Source organism: Elephantulus edwardii, unplaced genomic scaffold, assembly GCF_000299155.1.
Source record: "Elephantulus edwardii isolate Elephantulus edwardi_28Jun2011 unplaced genomic scaffold, EleEdw1.0 scaffold00133, whole genome shotgun sequence".
Lineage (NCBI taxonomy): Eukaryota > Metazoa > Chordata > Mammalia > Macroscelidea > Macroscelididae > Elephantulus > Elephantulus edwardii.
Window position 1 is genome coordinate 9,421,674 of NW_006399883.1, and position 20,085 is coordinate 9,441,758.

General features: G+C 52.5%; 1 protein-coding gene across 1 annotated transcript; it reads left to right on the top strand.

The window, feature by feature from the left end:
• Positions 1-1,063: 1,063 nt before the first annotated feature.
• On the top strand, positions 1,064-18,531 carry PWP2 (PWP2 periodic tryptophan protein homolog (yeast)). The gene is made up of 21 exons (XM_006894054.1): positions 1,064-1,081; positions 3,122-3,234; positions 5,414-5,508; positions 6,192-6,291; positions 7,043-7,186; positions 8,129-8,264; positions 8,527-8,750; positions 9,362-9,505; positions 9,715-9,785; positions 10,316-10,452; positions 10,669-10,817; positions 10,991-11,138; positions 11,384-11,534; positions 12,442-12,622; positions 14,516-14,663; positions 14,959-15,067; positions 15,781-15,846; positions 16,709-16,927; positions 17,045-17,195; positions 17,280-17,354; positions 18,354-18,531. Exons 1-21 carry the CDS (start codon positions 1,064-1,066, stop codon positions 18,529-18,531), a joined length of 2,757 nt encoding a protein of 918 aa, XP_006894116.1.
• Positions 18,532-20,085: the final 1,554 nt, after the last annotated feature.

The following is a 20,085-nucleotide window of genomic DNA, read 5'->3' on the forward strand; positions in this document are numbered from 1 at the left end:
CTTGATGCACTTTTCTCCTGATTTTGAACCATGCGGTATTTCCTTGCTCTCTTCTGACTACTGCTTCTTGGTCCAGTATAGATTTTGCATGAGCACAATCAAGTGTTCGGAGATTCCCATTCTCAAGGTTAGTACTGGGCAATTCTCCTGCAACAGACCTCTTTAGTGTTATAAAGCAAAACTTTTCACTTTGATGCTTAAGGAATGCCTCCTTGCCTCATATGCATCTTCAAAGTACAGCCAATGCTCTTCTCCTCCCACCCTCAAGTGAAAAAGGTTTATTAAGGTGGTAAGGCAGAGGAAAGAAGGAGAGGGAAGGGACCTTCTGAAAAGATGAGTGAAACCAGACCTTACACCTTGCTCAGCCAGTACTCTTTAGAATGAGGATGGACTGTATCTAGATGTTACCAGGAGGGACTGGCAAAGTACAAAAGATGAGGACTCACTGCCGTGGATTGACAGGATTTTGAAAACGGCGCAGGATTGGACAAGGTATCCTTTCGGTGTATGTGGGGTCACTAAGAGTTGGAACTCAACAATGCAACGCCTAACAAGTCTTTGCGAGAACAGATTGCTAGACCTTTCTGTGGCAAATTCTACCACCAACCTTTGCGTTGTTAGCAACTACGCCATTGCGCACCCAGGAATTAAAAACTTAAATTGGAAGCACAGACCTGTAGGACTAGCCTAAAATGAGAAAGTGCATAAACCATTCTGAGTTCCAGTGAAGGCTGGATCAGTGCATGCTGGACCAACCTGTGCTTACTCTATCCTCCTTTATGAATGGGCCCAGAGACGCCAGCAGCGTCAACTCAGGGTTTTGCTTATAAGCGAGTTGCAAAGGTAGCGGGCCTACGCTCACTTCCGGCCGAGAAGGGGCGGAGCTCCGCGGAACTCCGCAGAGCGGGATGGGACTGAGGGCGGGGCGTGGACAGGCGGTTGTGGTTGGCGTGTGGTACTCCGGCCCAGGTGGGGGCGCTGTAGAGCAGCCTCATGGGTCCTTAATCTCTCCCGGAAGTATGAGCAGGGGGCGAATCAGTGGGACACACGTGTGGCTGCAGAGATGAAGTTCGCTTACCGGGTGAGTTGTCCGCTGCCGTGGGTCCTGGGTTTTCGATCTGCGGGGAGGGAGGCATGGGCGTGTGCATGCCGGAGGCTCTGAGAGTAGAGGAGCCTCGATCTCGCTTTCCTCCGGGGCCGCCGGTGGCCTGACTCTTAAGCCTTACACTCGGCATCCGACTCTGCGGTGGCTTCTCTGTGTCCCGGAAGGCGAGTGACGCCAGAGCATCTCTGCATGTTCTCTAAGTTATTCTGTGTTACCCTACCCCCCCACCCCGGGAGCGAGAGAGGAATTGACAGTGTAGGAGACAGCAAGCATTGTTTTATACTCATTGGTATATTAAGAGATGAGATCCGGCCGAGCCAGGAACCAGAGCGTGAAGGGGGTGGGTGGGTCAGAGAGTAGACAGCTGAAGGGGGGGGGGGGGAAGCCTGATGACATCTGCTTGCAGTCGTCAGGTCACAGTGAGCAGGGGGAGGGCAGATGACAGAGGAGACCCAATTGTGGATTTGAGAGCCTAGTGGGAAATATGAGAGGAATGCAGACAGGTGACCGGTGAGTAAATAAGGAGGATAAGAGGTATAGCTGAGACTGCTGGCCCCTATATCTGCATTTTTTGCATTGAGCCCACGTCTCCAGAACCTTTGGTACGATTGGCCTTTGCTTTTTTGGGGAAACGGCCCTGGTTTGTGCAATCTTTTGACTTGTTTTTCCTGTGTTAAACGTTGATCAGTCTCATCTTGTTCCGGTCCCTTCCCCTGGTGAAGACCTCCAATGCTGCACCATTATATCTGCCGCTGGCAGAGTTTTGTGCTCAGTCTTAAATTTCACTCATGTTGTTCAAAACTGAGCCGGGTTCTCTCCAGTGTGCTCCTTCTCTGTGCCCTTCTGCTGGGGAAGTCTCCTTGGTCCACCCTGGCCCCATACCAGAAGTCCACTGGGTCCTGACCCTTTTTTCTCATCCAGGACCTCAGGTCTCAGGGCCAGGTCCCATCTCCTCTTCTCCATGTTTATGTTACTATACTCCTTGGAGCACTGTCAACTCCTTCATGGAAAAGTAGAAGAGCTTACCTGGTCACCCTGTTTCACCGTGTTCCCTGTAGTTGTTAGTTGCTGTTAGATGCTGCCAAGTCAAATATGACTCATAGTGACCCTAAGAATAACAGATCTGAACTCTGCCCTGCCCTGTGCCAGCCTCACAACCTCTGACATTCTTGAGCTCATTGCTGCAGTCACTGTCAACCCACCTGGTTGAGGGTCTTCCTCTCTTTCCTGTCTCTCCACCTTCCTAAGCATGATGTCCCTCTTTAGGGAATATCCTCTCCTAGCAACATGTTTCAAGTATTCAAGACGAAGTTAACTGTTGTTGGAGAAGACTACTGAATGTCATTGAGTGGCCCTCAAACCTTTGAGCTTGTCTCAATCTTTGAATTTCTTCTACCTCATCTAGAACTCTGGAGCCTATTCAGCTTGTCAGTTAGATTTTACCACAGACGCCATTCTTCAGGGGCCCACCCTGAGCATCCAGCAAAGACCTTCTCACACACACATGCCACTGGGTAGGGCCTGCCACCATCTGGACTGACCTTGTTTCCTATGGAGAATGAATGCATTAGTTCAGGTGCATCTAACTCAAGTTGTTCTTGAAGTGCTGTCCTTTGTTGCAGCTTTTGTCCAACTGAAACATGGGCCTCATCCCTTCCTCTGCCCTCTGTCTCCAGAAGAAGGCTCTTGTTAGGTGCAATTGAGTCAACTACAACCTATACTGACCCTCTGAACCTTGCCCCACCAAAATAACTCATCTTTGAAGTTTCCTGAGACTCACAGCTGGCTCTCTTCTCCTCTGGTGGAGCTCTAGGCTGTTCACTTCCCCTCAATCTGTTGATTGGGATTGTGGCTGGCTGAGTGGTTGGGAAATGTCTGGAGTGGCCAAGGAGCCACGGGAATGGATAGTTCCTGCTGCCCTGTGGTCTCCTTTCAACCCGGCACCCCATTCTACTCTATGTGAGCAGAGACAATTTGTATTTTCTTTGTATTAAGGTAGCTTTGTTTTCTTTCTAGTTCTCAAATTTACTGGGTACAGTATATCGGCGTGGAAATTTAAATTTTACACAAGATGGAAATTCTGTTATCAGCCCTGTGGGAAACAGAGTCACTGTGTTTGACCTTAAAAAGTGAGTATGAAAAATAATGTATATGAGCTTTATGAACTTTGTATGTAAACCAATATAAAATAAAATTTAAGAAAAAAAGTATGTGAAATGATCTGACACATGAAGAAATACTCAAAATCACTGACAATAAGAGATGCAAATCAAAGCCACAATGAGATGCCATTTCACTCCAGTAGCAGTGGCAAAATTTAACAGGACAGAAAGTAATGAATGTTGGAGAGGATGTGCTGAGACAGGAACTCTTATGCATTGTTGGTGGTATTGTGCAACGGTACAACTATTCTGGAAGCCAGTTTTGTGCGTCCTCAAAAAGCTGAACATAGAAATTCCATATGACCCAGATATTCCACTGCTTAAAATATACTCCTAGAAAATGAGAACTAAGGCACAAATGGAGACTTGTACACCAATGTTTATAGCTGATTTATTCACCATCACAAGAACATGGAAACAGACTAGTTGTCTAAACATAATTGAGTAGATTAGGGAATCATATTACATTCACACAATGGAGTACTATGCAGCACACAGTAGCAATGATTTTGTAAATTATACCTAACTTGGGAGGGACTGGAGAGCACTATGCTGAGTGAATTAACTCTGTCCCACAAGGACAAATACTGTATAAAACCATTATTAATAAATGAATATGAAGCTCTAAGTTGGGGAGGGTAGAAGCAGAAGGATGAAGATAAGATGGGAGGGGGGTGGTGTTAATCAAAGGATCCTACAATTGGGTGGGTGGGGGAGTGAAGGTAATGGGAAAGTTACAGTGTGAAAAGCAATGCATTTGAACTTTGTAAATAAACCAGTATGCAATTAAAAGAATTAAAGAAAAAGAAAAAAAATTATCTGAAAAGTGACAGTTAGGACTTGCACAGAAAAGCCAGCTGTGAGTCTCGAAGCTGTTTTCCTCTCCTCCTCATTATGGTGTAGCTGCTAAGTGATTGTCACTCTCACTTTCAGGATTTGGAAGGCAGCCCCACAAAGAGGGTGGTGGAAGGTGTGTGGTGTCAATGGGTATCCAGGTCATGACACCGCCTTTACAGGGCCAATCTGCATTGAGCCTTCTTGGGGAGAACTTGTGGGGTTGGGTTGCAGAAAGAGGGGGTATGATGTCAAGGCTTCACCTCGAATGTGCTTCACTACTGATTTCTCCATATGCCCGGCTGTGCAGCATGGAGAAGTCACAGTCTGGAGCCCTGCTGGAGGGAAGGGAGCCTGGCAGCCAGGGCTGCTGCTGTTTGTGTCAGTGAGCCTTCTCAGTGGGGATGTGGCACAGTGATGGAGGGCAGGCAGAGCCCACCCAGGGCCACACCTCGCAGGGCTCACTGTGGCTGCAGTGGTCTGTGAGCAGTCCTGGTGCAGGGAGTGTTTGGGTCAGCTGCTGCTACTGCTGCTCTCATTGTGTTTAAATAAACAGTATCTACCACTGTGTACAGAGAGCTCCGGTGACTTAGTGGTAAAGAGTTGCGCTGCCACCCTAAAGGCAGTTGGTTCAACTCTACCAATTGCTCTGTGAGAGAAAGATGATCAGTCTCTTCCTGTGCAGTTTATTGCCTCTGAAAACCCACAAGTGGGTCAAATATGGTTGTGTTTCAACTCAAAGGTAGAAAACAATCATCACCACTATGTTTTTGCTAACGAAAACTTGCAAAGAGAAAGGAGAAAACCAAAATGAGTACCAATTTCTGAAGTTTATGTCTTTATAAGCACAGTGTCCCAGGAGGTGCTGTCATTATGGTTAATCCCCTGCCTTGGACCTCTAGCTTGTTACCAGATTTATGACATTAGACATGTATCATTCATATGGGACAGTCCTAGAGGTAAAATTGTGCTGTGGTAAGAAGTTGCGCTGCCAACCTGGAGGTAGATGTTCAAATCCATTAGTTGCTCAGTGGGAGAAAGAAAGACAGTCTCCTCGCTGTTCAGCTTACTGCCTCTGAAAACCTGCTGAAGAGTCAGCTATGGGTTAGTTCCAACTTGGTGAAATGTAACAACAACAGCTTAAAGCACACGCTATTTTTTGCCAAATCTCTGCCAAGGACATTGTATTGTCTCCCTTTATTCTTGCCCCTGGTGATTGGGAGGGATGGACGGTATGTGGCATGGACACATGACTTTGCTGGGCAGAGGCTCATGTCACGCACTCGATCACCTGTTGTGGTTTGTTTTGCAGCAATAAGTCGGACACCCTGCCGCTGGCCACGCGGTACAATGTCAAGTGTGTAGGGCTCTCTCCGGATGGCTGCCTCGCCATCATCGTGGATGAAGGTAATGGCCTTGAGCCACAGCAGGGCAGATGTGGGACTGTCCTGCCCTGACGTGGTGGGCAGGTGAGAATGACAGCAGCAGACGTGCAGTGAGAGGAATGTCTGTGTGAGGCACAAGACGGAGCTTAAGATGGGTGCAAGGTCTCAGTGTGGTCACCGTGTGATGGGATGTGGAGAAGGATGAGGACATCTGTCTGTGGGCCCTGTGTCCCCGTGACTCCGAGAGGAGTGAGGATGTCTTATCAGGCAGACCTAGAGTCCTCGTTTGGAGAGGGCTGAGGATGGCTGTCAGGTGGGCCTGGCCCTGTGTGAACTGCTGGGAACGTAGAGACTGCTGTTGGCATAGCACAGTCCTGGCTTGCCTTACCTCTGGCTGTGTCTCCTTCAACAATTTCCCACTTGCTTCCTCATCAGACAGAGGTGTGTGATTGCTTTAGGGGTCCAAGAGGATGATGAGTGTTTAGACCTTAGCCCCAGAGGGTCTGTGTGTAGGTGCTGCAGTTGGAGGGGAGGCCTCTAGGTACACACAGATTCCATCCTAACATAGCGTTCTCAAGGTGAGGATGAGGAGCGGCCCATCATGTCCACACTGGTTTCTGCAGCGTGTATCTGTGGTAGTGGGAGACAAGGGGTCTGCTGCTCTCAGAGCCAAAAAACATGACTCCTGTGTCTTCTCTCTCGCAGGGGGTGATGCCCTGTTGGTCAGCTTGGTCTGCAAATCGGTGCTTCACCACTTCCACTTCAAAGGCTCTGTGCATAGTGTGTCCTTCTCCCCGGATGGCAGGTAGGGAGCTCAGCTGGCACTGGCACCATCCCCCCAGGGCTGGCTCTGCTCAGCTCCTCCCACTCTGGGCTCATGGATGTTGTGTTGGTAACATTTGAGATTTAATGTCTACATTCCAGAAGGGATTGCACTGCCTTGGGAGTCTACAGCAGTACTAGCCTGTGTATTGCTGGTGTGTCAGGGTCTCCAGGACCATCTTTAGTTTTGGTTATTAGTAAGAGGACTCACACGACTCGGAAATAGTCATTATCTTGAATAGAATTTGTTATAGCAAAAAGATACACCGAAAAATCAGCAGGGGAAGGGCAGCTGGGGCAGGTTTGCGTAGACCAGGCGCAAGCTTCCTGAGGTCTTTGCAAGTGGAGTCACCCAGAACATGCTTAGTTCCCCAGGGACTGTTTGTGTCCAGATACATGACATGTAAAGAGGACTACCCATTAGCGAGACTCAATACATGACATGTAAAGAGGACTACCCATTAGTTAGACCCAGCACCCCAGGTGTCTGTATTGCTGGTCACTGAGTCCATGAGCTTATCTGTCCATCTCCTGGTCTGACATGTTCCGCTCTCCAGCTCTTTGCCTCCATCCAGTATGGGGAGGAAGTGGGTCCTAGGAGGCCCAGGGGACCAGCCACCAGCCTTGTGCTGGTGAGAAACTGGCTACAGAGCCACCTGGAGCTGCCAGAGTCCGAGATGCTCCGGGGTCTCCTGCCGTAAGTGTGAGTGTTGACTGACCCTGCTTCCTTTCAGGAAGTTTGTCATCACCAAGGGTAACATTGCCCAGATGTACCACGCACCTGGCAAGACGCGAGAATTCAACGCCTTTGTGCTGGACAAGACCTACTTTGGGCCATATGATGAGACCACATGCATTGACTGGACAGACGACTCCAGGTGGGGCTCTTGTGGGTGGGTGGCCTGTGGAGGGGTACAACAGGAGTTAAGGCTGAATTTTTGTTTTAAAATGCTACCTTGCAAGCCTCATTGGGGCTGAGTACAGCAATCCCCATGACGGTTGTCATTGGAAAACAAGAGCTGACTCAGTCATTGGCGGGGAATGATTGTCCATCAGTGCAGGTACCTGCGAGTCTGCTCAGCCGACCCCTGACCTGAAGGTGGTCAGCAGGAAGGCGGGTGGTTCTTCCCCACAGCTCAGCTGTGCATTCATCGTGTCAGCTTGGGGAGTACCCCTGCCCAGGGCCTCAGTGATGCCCCTCAGGGAGCCCCACATACTGTACAGACCTCATCTGTCTGGGCTGAAAGGCAGCTGCTGGCTAAAGTTCTTGTCAATGTGTCCACTCACAACCTTGGTACCCTGCTGGACCCTGGCCTAGCATGAGAACAACGCAGCTTATAGCTGGTCCGCAGTCACGTGTGATGACATGTCCACTGAACCACATGGCTGCCCCTTCCCCCTGGGAAATAAGCCTGTTTTACCCTGGATATGAGTCTTGGGGATTGGACTTCTTTATTATAGTGGAAAACTCTTTTGTTCTTTGGAGTAAGCGCCTTCCCTTAGCCATGGACAGATATGCCTGAGTCCATGGCTCGCTGTGTGTGAATATTGCCTCCTTTAGTGAGGCCCAGCACCTGGCACTGCTTTGCAGGTGAGGGATGGTGACACGTGCACTGAGGCTCCTGTGATCCAGGATCAGCAGCAGATAGGTGCGGCTGCAGTCCAAATGGCTCATGGGTCACCTGTGCCGGGCTGTGGAGTCACCTTGGAATCATCCTTGAGACCATGGCAGTTGAAGTCTTCACACACTCTGCAGAGAGCAGGTAGTGACTTTTCCTCAGGTGCTGAGCCTGAGGACGAGCCACCTCTTTCCTTTGCAGGTGCTTCGTTGTGGGAAGCAAGGACATGTCCACCTGGGTGTTTGGTGCTGAACGCTGGGACAACCTCATCTACTACGCGCTGGGGGGACACAAGGATGCCATCGTAGCCTGCTTCTTTGAGTCTTCCAGCCTGGATGTACGTTACTGCACAGTGCATGCCTGCTGCCAGCACTTCCTCCCTGGGGAAACAGTTGCATAATACCCTGTCCTCTGGGCCCTGGGGGATATGTAGAACTAAGAGGGAGATCTCCCAGGTACAGTGGAGGCTATAGCAGCGCTCGTGCTGTGCGCCTAACCTAGACAGAACAGCACACGGACATGGGCGGAGGTGTGCAGAGCACAGGGCAGTGACAGGCAGGGACTGTGACCCCCAGTCACCCTTGTGCTTTCCTGGGCAGCTGTACACACTGAGCCAGGATGGAGCCCTCTGCGTGTGGCAGTGTGACACCCCCCCAGAGGGCCTGCGGTTGATGGCCCCCCGAGGCTGGCGGGCGGACCTGCTGCGACGGGATGAGGGCATGGAGGATGACGAGGACCGGGAGAAGGGGACCACTGTGCAAGGCACTGCCACCCCCACCGAGGAGGAGAAGAAAGGGAAAGTCAAGTACTCACGGCTGGCCAAGTGCGTCTCCCATCGTGGGCACAGGGGGTCTGGGAGGCTTGAGCATGGTGCAGGTGGGGAGCAGCCAGTTTCTGTGGGTGCCCTGTGATCTAGGTGCCACTGTGGACCCTGGGTGAGGAAGAGGCTGCAGTTAACTGCACAGTCATGAGAGGGACCAGCAACACTGGAGTGGGGCCGAGGGTGGAGGAGAAGGGGTACACCTCTGTTGTTGAGAGTCTCTGGGCCTTACAGCAAGGATAGTCGGAGGCTGAGGAGGGGCAGGCCTTCAGAGGGCAAGTGAAAGTGACGTGGTGGGTGGGGCGTGCTCACCTCTCCTGGCCGCTTCTGAGAAGGAGGAAGGGTGGAAGAGAGGAAGAGGAGCGGTGGGCTTTTACCAAGTCTGGTGGGAGTGTCTGGGTGTCACCTAGGAGATGCCCTGGTGCTCTGAGCCTGTGTCATGAAGGCTGGCACAGGCAATTACATGGGCACCGGGCAGGAATGAGAGTGTGAAGTGAGCAGGTCACTCCAAGGATGAGACAGGCCAGCACAGTGGGAGTCCCCCAGTGGTACTGGATACTGGGGCAGGGCGAGGCAGGTGCTGTTATCCCTCTTGCTGCAATTCTTCCTTTCAGGTATTTTTTCAACAAAGAAGGTGATTTTAACAATCTGACAGCTGCAGCATATCACAAGAAAACCCATCTCTTGGTTACTGGCTTTGCTTCTGGAACCTTCCATCTGCACGAGCTCCCGGAGTTCAACCTGATCCACTCTTTGAGGTGGCTCTGGGCTGTGAGGGCTCTGGGCTGTGAGGGCTCTGGGTTGTGAGGGCTCTGGGCTGTGAGGCTCTCCAGGCTGTGAGGGCTCTGGGCTGTGAGGGCTCTGGGCTGTGAGGCTCTCCAGGCTGTGAGGTTGTCCAGGCTGTGAGGCGCCCTGGGCTGTGAGGCACTCCTGGCTAGTGGGCTCACTGCAGCTGCTCTCCCCACAGCATTTCTGATCAGAGGATCTCGTCCATTGCTCTCAACAATACAGGGGATTGGATCGCCTTTGGATGCTCAGGTTTGTCTCTTCTCCAGGCTGAGGCCATAGAACACTTCAGAGTTGAGGACCATCTCTCTGCAGGACCTCGAGACCCGGGCCCAGTTACCAGGGCAGAGAGGCCTTAAGGGAAGATTGGGCCCAGGGCTCTTTGAGTCCTGGGGGCCCTGATCCTTGGCCTGGAGTGTGGAGGGATATGTTTGGAGCACTGACATTTAGAGCAAGCCTAGGCCTCCTTCCCACATGTCTCAGCTGTGTGTGACCTAGCACATTCTTGATGTGATCAGAATGGTGTAGTTGGGTGGCTGACATGTGGAGGGAAAGGTGTGAAGCACTTGGAGTGAACCCTCCTCAGACCTCTGAGCTTGTCATGACACCCCCTTCACGCTCTCACAGCCCTTCTGGCCTTAGGCCTCGGTCCTGGCCCTCTAGGCGCCAGGAAACAGCCCACTGTGGCTCCCCACCTCCTCCTTTCCCCTGGGGCGCTGCTTTGGGGAGGGCTTGCTTGGCCTGCACGGTGGAGGTGATGAGTCACTGGCGTGTGTACACAGGGCTGGGCCAGCTGCTGGTGTGGGAATGGCAGAGCGAGTCCTACGTGCTCAAGCAGCAGGGCCACTTCAACAGCATGGTCACACTGGCCTACTCGCCCAATGGACAGTACATCGTCACCGGTGGGGACGATGGCAAGGTAATCCCCATACGACCTCACACACCATGACCCACATGGGCTAGGATGGGAGGCTGGCATGGGGAGAGCTTGGTGGAAGGGCCACGGGTCAGCACGAGGAGAGCTTGGCTGGAGGTCAGAGGGCCAGGAAGCAGAGAGTGGGGCCATTCCCACAGTGGGCGGAGGCCTTGGGGTCGCAGTGGCAGTCACCTGCAACTCACGTGCCACCTGTCGCAGGTCAAGGTGTGGAATACACTCAGTGGCTTCTGCTTTATCACCTTCACGGATCACTCAAGTGGGGTCACTGATGTGACCTTTACGGCCACAGGCTATGTCATCGTGACCTCCTCCATGGATGGGACTGTGCGTGCCTTCGACCTGCACAGGTAACCAGTTTGCTTTGGAGATTGACTTCCTGTGGGCAGATATGGGGACGTTTGGGCTTCAGGCCCGTCTGGAATGGGGACATCAAACAAGTAGGATGACACCTCTCTCTCATTTACATGGGGTGCTAGTGACATCAGATGTGACCAAGGCCCGTGATCCCCTCTCCTGACAGGTACCGCAACTTCCGCACCTTCACTTCCCCACGCCCGACGCAGTTCTCCTGCGTGGCTGTGGATTCCAGTGGTGAGATCGTCGCTGCTGGTGCCCACGATTCCTTTGAGGTCTTCATCTGGTCCATGCAGACTGGCAGGCTCCTGGACGTGAGTGCCCTGGGGGGGTCCTGGGAGAGGGCTCATGGTTTGGGCACACGTCCCCAGGACAGACCTGGCACACTCGTACATAGACCTTGTTCCTCCTCTTCCCCAGCACCACCCGATCCCAGTTGGTTCCAGGTGCCAAGGCTGCTGGGGTGCCACGTGTATGGCAGGTAGCCAGGAGCCTCCGGAGGGCCTCGTCATTTTTACTCGGGTTCCCCTTGCCTCATCTCCTTTCTGCACCTCCATAGGTTTTGTCTGGACATGAAGGGCCTATTAGCGGTCTGAGTTTCAACCCAGCCAAGTCAGTGCTGGCAAGTGCCTCCTGGGACAAGACGGTACGGCTGTGGGACATGTTTGACAGCTGGCAGACCAAGGAGACGCTAGCCTTGACCTCCGATGGTAAGCTTTCGCAAGGGCTGGGACGATGGTCCCAAATAGGGTGCTGACAGTGAGTGTTAGGAGTGAGGGCTCATCAGTACATCCAGCACTACTCAGTCAGGCTGTGGGCATGGAGGATGGCCAGGGTCCCCTCCATGCAGGGCAGCCAGGCGCACAGAGAGGCCTTCTTTTCCCTGGGGCTTACACGAGGCCTGGGTTGCCTATTCCTGGGTGGGGCAGTTTTCTCTTGCTCCGTAGAATTGCCTTTGGGCTTCAGCCACTGTCTGCATTGAGTGGCCAACACTGTGATTTGAAGGACCCGAGGTTAGAACAAAGTGGATGTGGGTGAGGCAGCTTGGAGTCTGGCCTCTTCACCTTACCTTGGGGTCTGACTTCATGTGTCACTTCATCCTGGGACTAGTCCAGGGCTTAGAAAACAGCAGGTGTATATTAAACCCAGCCCACCACTTCTGTTTGCAAATTACGTCATTGAGGCATAGCCGGGCCTGCTATATATGTGTGTCTGTGCTGTTCTGACAGAGGCCATGTGACCCACAAAGCCCAGATGCTCACCCTTCATGGAGAAGGGTGCTGACAGTGCCTTTGGGCTCTCTGTGGTAGTCTGCCTCCAGCATTAGCCAGCTCAGATCCAGGCTTTACAGGCCCTGAGTTATTCACTGGACACGGCCCTTGCTTCTCAGCCTCATCTCTCCTTTTCTGTCTCTCCAGGCAGGGCCAGCTTGGCAGGGGACTGTCCCCCTGGTTCTGGTCTTGAGCGTCTCTTAGGAGGAGCATTTAGTGGAGTAGCCTCCTCCCCCCCCCCAGCCTGGGGTTACTCACTAGTTCCTGATGCTGCAGTGGGAGGACGGGCGAGGTCCTGGCCAGATTGTGAGCCAGGGCCTCTTCACCTTGAGTCTCCTTTCTGCAGCGCTGGCTGTGACTTTCCGCCCTGACGGTGCACAGCTGGCCGTGGCCACGTTGAACTCACAGATCACCTTCTGGGACCCCGAGAATGCAGTGCAGACGGGCTCCATCGAAGGCCGGCATGACCTCCGAGCAGGCAGGAAGGAGCTGGACAAGATCACGGCCAAGCATTCTGCCAAGGGGAAGTGAGTGTCACACTGGGAGCCGTACGGGTCCTGAGGGCCCTTGACTGGGTCACTCCCCTGTGATTGTCAAATTTGTGGCTCTAGGTTCTTCTTAGGTCTGCGGGTCCCGTGATGGGTTCTTTGTGGCATAATCCTTCAATTCTCAGACTACCAGGCTCCTGTGATTAGTCTGAGTGGCTAAGAGAAAAGGGTTTTGTCCTGCTTAGCTTTCAGGCCTGATAGCCAGCATGAGAGGGCTTGGGCTTGCGAAGTGCAAGTGGGTTTCATTGAAGCCACTTGGTCACACAGTAGTGTCATATTTAACACTGGAGACCACCACCTGGCACCTGACTATGTAAGCCCACTGCTGAGCATCTTCCAGTGGCCCCAGGTTCAGCCTGGTCAGCATGCTGTGTCTAGGGTGCGGGCTGGTCCCACTAGAGGCCAGCATTACGACATCTGCATCCATCCCTCTGACCCCTGGTGCCTCGGGCCTGCTGCGGGTGCTGCCCAAGTTCTTAGTCACACCGCACTCATGCTCTGTGGCTGTGTGTGGCCAGGTGGGACAGTGGAGCAAATGTGTTGGTGGTCTGCTTGGGGCTTAACTATTTGTTGCTAGAATGCAGATGAAGCGCCCTCTGACCTGAGTTGCATTTTTGCCAAAGTACTGAGCTTGTGGGCTGGCACTGTGGCTTCTCCAGTTGAGGAAATGAGCTGTCCCATTTAGGGCAGGTTTGAGTGTTGGGCATGTAGGGGCCTCCCTTCACACAGGAGGCAGCTTTCAGAGAGCCAGGCTCAGTGGGCATTGAGGCCTCTCAGGCTTCACGATCTGTGCTCCTTCTGTTGGACCCAAGTATCTTTAACAGCTTGTGGGTATAATTCACACACTGTAAAATCCACATTTGTGAAGCATCTTGTGTTTCTGCTTTCTTTCTGCCCTGGGAATATATCTAGGAGAGGAATTGCTGGGCATCTGCTTAACTTTTGAGAAAAACTGTCCACTGTTTTTCCCAAGGATGGCGCTATCCTGCCTTCCCCCCTCTGCCCACCCCCAGCCAGGGAATTCGGCAGTTCTGCACATCCTCCCCAGCACTTGTTATTATCAGTCTGAGTGGAGGTTTGGTGGTGTTATTTTGAAGTGTTTTTAGTTTATCAGTCATTCCTGTATCTCTCTAGAATAAGATCTTTTTAACTTTTTGTTCATCTTTTATTATTATTATTTTTACTTCACTGCATTGTTGTTGTGTGTTGGTGAGACAGAACCGACCCCTAGCTGAGTGACTGCATAAGGCTTTTATACTCTGGATGCCAGTCTTTTATCAGATACATGATTTACATCATCTTCAGACATGTCTTTGCTGTTTGTGTCTTTTGTTCCCATCTTCTTGATGATGTCCTTTACACAAGTGTTTTTGTATTTGGTCCAAGTCCCGTTTGTACCTTCTTTATTCTCCTGTTTGGGGACCTGTCTGACCCCTGGCTGCTGTTCTGCGCCCTGAGCAGGGTCATGAGGGCCCTCGATCTGGTTTCTGCAGGACCATGTGCACGCCAGTGAGGGAGTGGCTTTGAGGATGCGGGCAAACCCGCTGCCTTTCTGACCTCACAGCAGTAAGGAGTTGCTGATACTTGACCCTCTTGTTCCTTTGTGGAAAAGCTGCTGTTTCTAGGGTGCCATATGCCTGTCCTGTTCTGCTCATGTGCTGTGTTGACTATGAGAACCGGAGCCAGGCGGGTGGAGCCGTGCAGGCTGTGGTGGTTCCAGGCCTCCCCACGTGAGGTTCGGACAGTCAGCCTTGGAGCGTTACCCTGAGTCAGTGCATGTGCCCCAGCATCTTCTCTGCTGCCTAAAGTTGAGTTCCAAAGGGACTGCATGTCAGCCTCACGGGGTGTGACTTTGCCCTACCTTCTCTCCAGGTCCTTCACCACCTTGTGCTACTCCGCGGACGGCCAGAACATTCTGGCAGGAGGCATGTCCAAGTTTGTCTGCATCTATCATGTCAAGGAGCAGATGCTCGTAAAGAAGTTTGAGATTTCCTGCAACCACTCTCTGGATGCCATGGAGGTGTGTCCTGGGGCAGCCAGACCCTAAGTATCAGTTTGGATCTGACGTGGTTGGGGAGCCACCCTGCTGTGTAGGAGCCAGGCAGTGGGTGGTCTGTCATGTGGGGGACCAGGCCACAGCTGTAGGCAGGAGAGGGGGCAAGAGACGGGTCCTGCCAGGCATGCTGTGGCCCGGGAGGGAAACGCTGCAGCAAATAGGTGTTGGAGGCACGTGAAGCGGGAAGAGATGGTGCAAGGTGGCAGAATCATTGGCGCCAGTATCATTAGGTGAGAGATCATGGCTTTGGCTGTTCCAGGAATTTTTGAACCGGAGGAAAATGACAGAGTTTGGCAACCTGGCACTGATTGATCAGGATGCTGGGGAGGAAGACGGGGTTGCAGTACCTCTGCCAGGTGTAAAAAAAGGTGAGTGGGGCTCCCGAGTGCCCTGTGGCTGCCTCTTGGGGTTTGGACTAAGCTAGGGGCCACACTTCTGGGTGAGCATAGCTTTGTTCATGAGGGACGGAGGGGACAGGTGCATATTTATAAAGTCCAGGAGCTCTGACCACAACTGGCCAGTTGCTGGGTCAGTGGTGAGACCAAGGCTGGTGTTATCCTTCTCCCTCCTTGCCTGGCAGGCCTAGGAATCCTGCTCCCTGAGGACTCATTACAGCCCAAGGCTCTTGGCCTGGCCTGACCCCACCAGTGCGCTCAACATGAGGGTAGAAAGGAGGGAGACAAGCTGAAAGTCCTGCAGAACAAAACCCATGACAGAACTCTTTAAAGTGTCAGTCAGGCCCGGTTGAGATCCTTAGAGAAAATATTCCTGGGGCACATACACAGACATCAGGTGGAGGCCTCTCTGAAGGGCCTGGTGGCTGGAGCAGAGTTGGGAACAGACTTCTTGACTGTTTACCCCATGGGGTGTGAATCTTACCCCGCAGGGGTAATGGCATGTGTGACGAGCAGCATGCACTGGACAGGAAACACTTCCTGCTTTGTGTTGGTGTCAGAGGTGGGGCAGGGGACAGTCCCTTTGGCTGTCTACCCCAGAGCCTCCCAGGAGGTTCTCTTGGGTGGGGAGGTGCAGAACATGCCTCTAGTAAATGTGTTGGTAATTGTGTGGGCTCTTTCCCCAGGTGACATGAGCTCTCGGCACTTTAAACCTGAGATTAGAGTGACTTCGCTCCGCTTCTCCCCCACAGGTGAGCCCCCGACCCCTGGCAGGCTGTCCACAGTCGGAGGGTGGGACAAGGGGGAGTACAGTGGCTGTGGTTCAAGTCAGAATGTGACAGTTCTGAACTGCTCTGGCTGCAGCAGCTGCCTGTCCCTATTTGTAAGTGTGTGGTGTGGCCGGAAGGCTCCATCTCAAACGTCCAAGCTTTTCAAGGGTGCATCATTACTAGAGAGGACCTGTCCATATGGGGCTGATCACAGAGTCCGTCTCTGCCCTTTTCCATCTTTGACTGTCAGGAGGCAGAATGGTCACTCCTCCCTGTTACATAGGTTTCCAAGCTGACAGCTCTCTGAGAAGTCTGAGGAGAGGGCTCTGGCCCCCAGCCCTTGGTTTAGGTCCCTCCATAGAGTCGACACAGTGCTGCGTGGGGAGCAGTGTGGCTTCTTCTCCAACACATAGGCGTGGACGTAGCCTAGGGCACATGGACCACCACTGTGTCTGTCAGGCACACAGCTGGACTGCTGTGCCTCTCTCACTTCCACATTTTGTATGTGGTGGCTTTTGAGGCCCAAAGCCAAAGTTGAGTGGTTATAAGAGAGGCTGTCCTGCTACAAAGCCAAATATGTGTACTCCCTGGGCTTTGGTAAAGCTGGAGAACAGAGGACGTGTGTCTCTGTTTAAGCTCACATTCATTAAATAGCTCTGCACAACTTCTGTGAAAGTGGTAAGACCAGTCAGTCCCTTCAGAGAGAGTCTGAGTGCCTGAGGACGGGGTGATAGGAAGTTCTTCCTTTATCCCTTTTTGTATTTGAGGCCATGTTATGGGATCCACTACATTTTCTTTTAAAAATGAGGAAACAGTGATGTTGAGTTTTTCTGCCTGTTCCCAGGCCGCTGTTGGGCGGCCACCACCACCGAGGGGCTGCTCATCTACTCCCTGGATGCCCGCATGGTCTTCGACCCATTCGAGCTGGACACCAGCATCACGCCCAGCCGGATTCGCACCGTGCTGCGCCAGCGGGACTTCACCAAGGCCATCCTGATGGCCTTCCGGCTCAACGAGCGGATGCTCATTCAGGAGGCGCTGGAGTCGGTACCCCAGGATGAGGGTGAGTCAGCGCGGTGGCCCTGCGATGTTCCCACGCGAAGAGGGATCGCACGTCCTCATCTTCCGTTTTAGGCTTTCTGTGGGATGAGCATGTTGGGTGGTTTTTTTTCTCCTCCAGTCAAGGTTGTCGTCTCCTCGCTGCCTGAGGTGTACGTCGAGAAGGTGCTGGAGTTTCTTGCCTCTTCCTTTGAGGTGTCTCACCACCTGGAGTTCTACCTCCTGTGGACGCAGCAGTTGCTCATGCAGCACGGACAGAAGCTGAAGGCCAGGTGAGGGCCGTGCGCTGCCTGCTGGCCCGCAGGGGGTGGGTGGCGTGTACATATGGAGCAAGGTGACATTGTCCTCCTCCACAGGGCAGGGGCGCTGCTGCCGGCCGTGCAGTTCCTGCAGAAGAGCATTCAGCGGCACCTTGATGACCTCTCAAAGATGTAAGTGCCATCTGACCTGGGCCGGAAGGGACGGTGTGGGTGGTGCAAGGAGGGTTGAGACTGACCAGGGTCACCCAGCAGGACTCCAGGTGTACCGGCTGCCATTCCGAGCACCTGCAGCTGCGATGCACCTCACACTCACAGAAATGTGGCTGCTCTGACTCTCTCAGAGGAGGATGGGGTGATAGAAGTGCTCTGAGAGCACCCCGTATCCCATTTTCATCTTCAGGGTAGTTAGTGCACTTGCTGTCCCTGGGCGTGCAGGGCTGGGTTCCAGCTGCCACAGGGTCAGGCTCTTGCTGTGAGACCTTCTCCCCTCTCCTGTTATTCCTTATGTGAGATGCAAAACAGGTTCCGTCAGGTTCTAGCCTGTCTCGCTGTCCCAGCCCTGGAACTGTGTACCCTACCCCTGCTCCAGTGTTGGGTGGACAGGCCCTGCTGTCCGTCCTTGCCTCTGGCCCAGTCTTAATATTGTGAACAAGCTCCCTCCTCCTGCAAGGCCCTAAGGTGCAGACTATTGTTGTCGTGTGCCGTCAAGTTGGAACCAACACACTGATCTTCCAGTGGGTTTTCAGATGGGATTGCATCAGATTGCCCATATTTCCCCTGCAGGGCCTGCTGGTGGATTTTAACTGTATGCCTTTGAGATTGAAGCACAGTCTCTTACCACTCGGCCACTGGAGGGTGGAGACTAGGGTTGTGCTAATCTACACACAGAGAATTTTTGCTCAGAACTAGCATTTTTCCAGGACCAAGCATGGTGTGGGCTTACCAGGTGCTGGGACTGTCTGCACCAGTGGACAACTTGTGTGTTTCCCTCACATTGGATACTTTGGTTGCTAACTTGAGGGGTCTCCTTCCTGGGATGGCATTCAGAGCCAGAGCCAGTCTGGCAGGAGATGGTGGCTCCAGGGTGGGGTGGGGTGGGGGGGCTGGGGCTCCTGGTCACATAAACACTGCTGCTATTTCACTGATGGGCAATTCCCGTGTCTCTGACAGTTGCGACTGGAACCGCTACAACATACGCTATGCTTTGGCTGTGTCCAAGCAGAGGGGTGTGAAGCGGCCCCTGGAGTCACTGGGCAGTGAGGAGGAGGCTTTGTCTGATGGCGATGAGGACAGCCTGCATCTGCTGGTGGGAACAGGTGAAGAAGACAAAGAATCGATGCTGCCGTAGAGGTGGCACAGCTGTGGCACCAGCCATGTCAGACTTGTCAGCGTTGGCCGGTGTGTCTGTCCAAGGCTCTCAGCCCTGGAAAGTGGATGCAGGAGACTTGCTGTCCTCGCAGGGAACCAGCACACACACGTTGCTCCGGAAGCGGTCCACATCCACTTGGTTTCAGGCAGCACCTGATGGGGATAGAACTTTGAGTGTGTGGGGAAACCTGTCAATGAAATAATGCCTTGAAATAGGTCCATGTGTTCCGCACAGACTTTGAGAGCTATTTATATTTTTTTACAGACTTTTGATGATGGATTTAAATTGAAGACAATGGGAATTTCTAAATGTAAATATAAATCAAGTCTAAATGAAATTAAACTTATTTCTAAATATGTCCTGGATGTGAGGAGCCTCAGAATAATCAGGGCTACACCCCCCCACACACACACCCCCGCCCTGCATGTGTATCTCTGGATGAAACCAGAACCAGTGAAACACTCCTACCCCATCCTAGTCATCATGGCCCCGGGCAACCTGCATGAGGTTGTGATCCCAGCAGAGGGCTGTCCCCCCTCCCCTCTTGGTGCATTCTGGGCTATCCTCTCCCTCCTGCTCCTTCCTAGAGTTCTGAAGGTGGCTTCTAAAGCCAGGGGCCAGGCAGACCTGGGGATAGTGTCACAGTGGGTGGTGGCCTCTGCCTCTGGTCTGCACAAACAAGGCCTGAAATAGCTGCACTGAGGAATTTGGTACAGAGGCAGCATCTCAGCCCCAAGAGAGAGTTTCTGCATTTGAGCCAGATTGTTGGTGACTGGGGTACCTTGTTCTGATGGACCCACAGGTTTTATCTAGGAACCCAGAATCCTGACATCCCCAGAGGGCAGCGTGTGCTCTTGGACTGGACGTATCCAGGGATATCTGAGGTGTCCTTTGTGGTAGGAGCAAGGGGGTGGCTGCCCTGGGTTTCAGAAATGGAAGTCTAGCCTTTCCATGATTTTCCAGTGCCCTGCTATAGCAGATACCCTGTATGTGTTATCTCTCTTAAGAAGTAAGGACACCTGACCTTGAACAGTGATGCTGGGCTTCTGGTGGATTGAGGTGCGTTTCCATTAAATCACTCAGTAATTGGGATCCAGAAATGAAATAGGAAATGACTGCATGGACTGTGCCTCAGTGAACTGCTGACAGAGTGGTTACCTATGATGTAGGGATGTGTCCGGGGGAACGAACAGGAGTACCTAGAGGAGGCTGTGGGTGAGAGCGGTGTGGTGGCCTGGCCGCTTCCATGGGGGTCAAGGCTGACAGGTGCTGGTATAGATGATCTTGGACCTCCCTGCCTGTCTCCAACTGAATTGTTTCCACCCACCCACCTCTTAGTTCCTAAAAACTCTTTTCTCTATTAACAATTAAAAAAAACCAAACCAAAACCAGTCAATAAACATGTCTTTATTAAGAATCTCCTTTGTGCTGGGTGTTTTTCTATTAACAGTTCTTGACTTGTTAATTCACTTGTCTGTTGAAATTTTTTATTTGGCAGTTTTTATGTTTTATTTAGCACAAATAAAACATGCA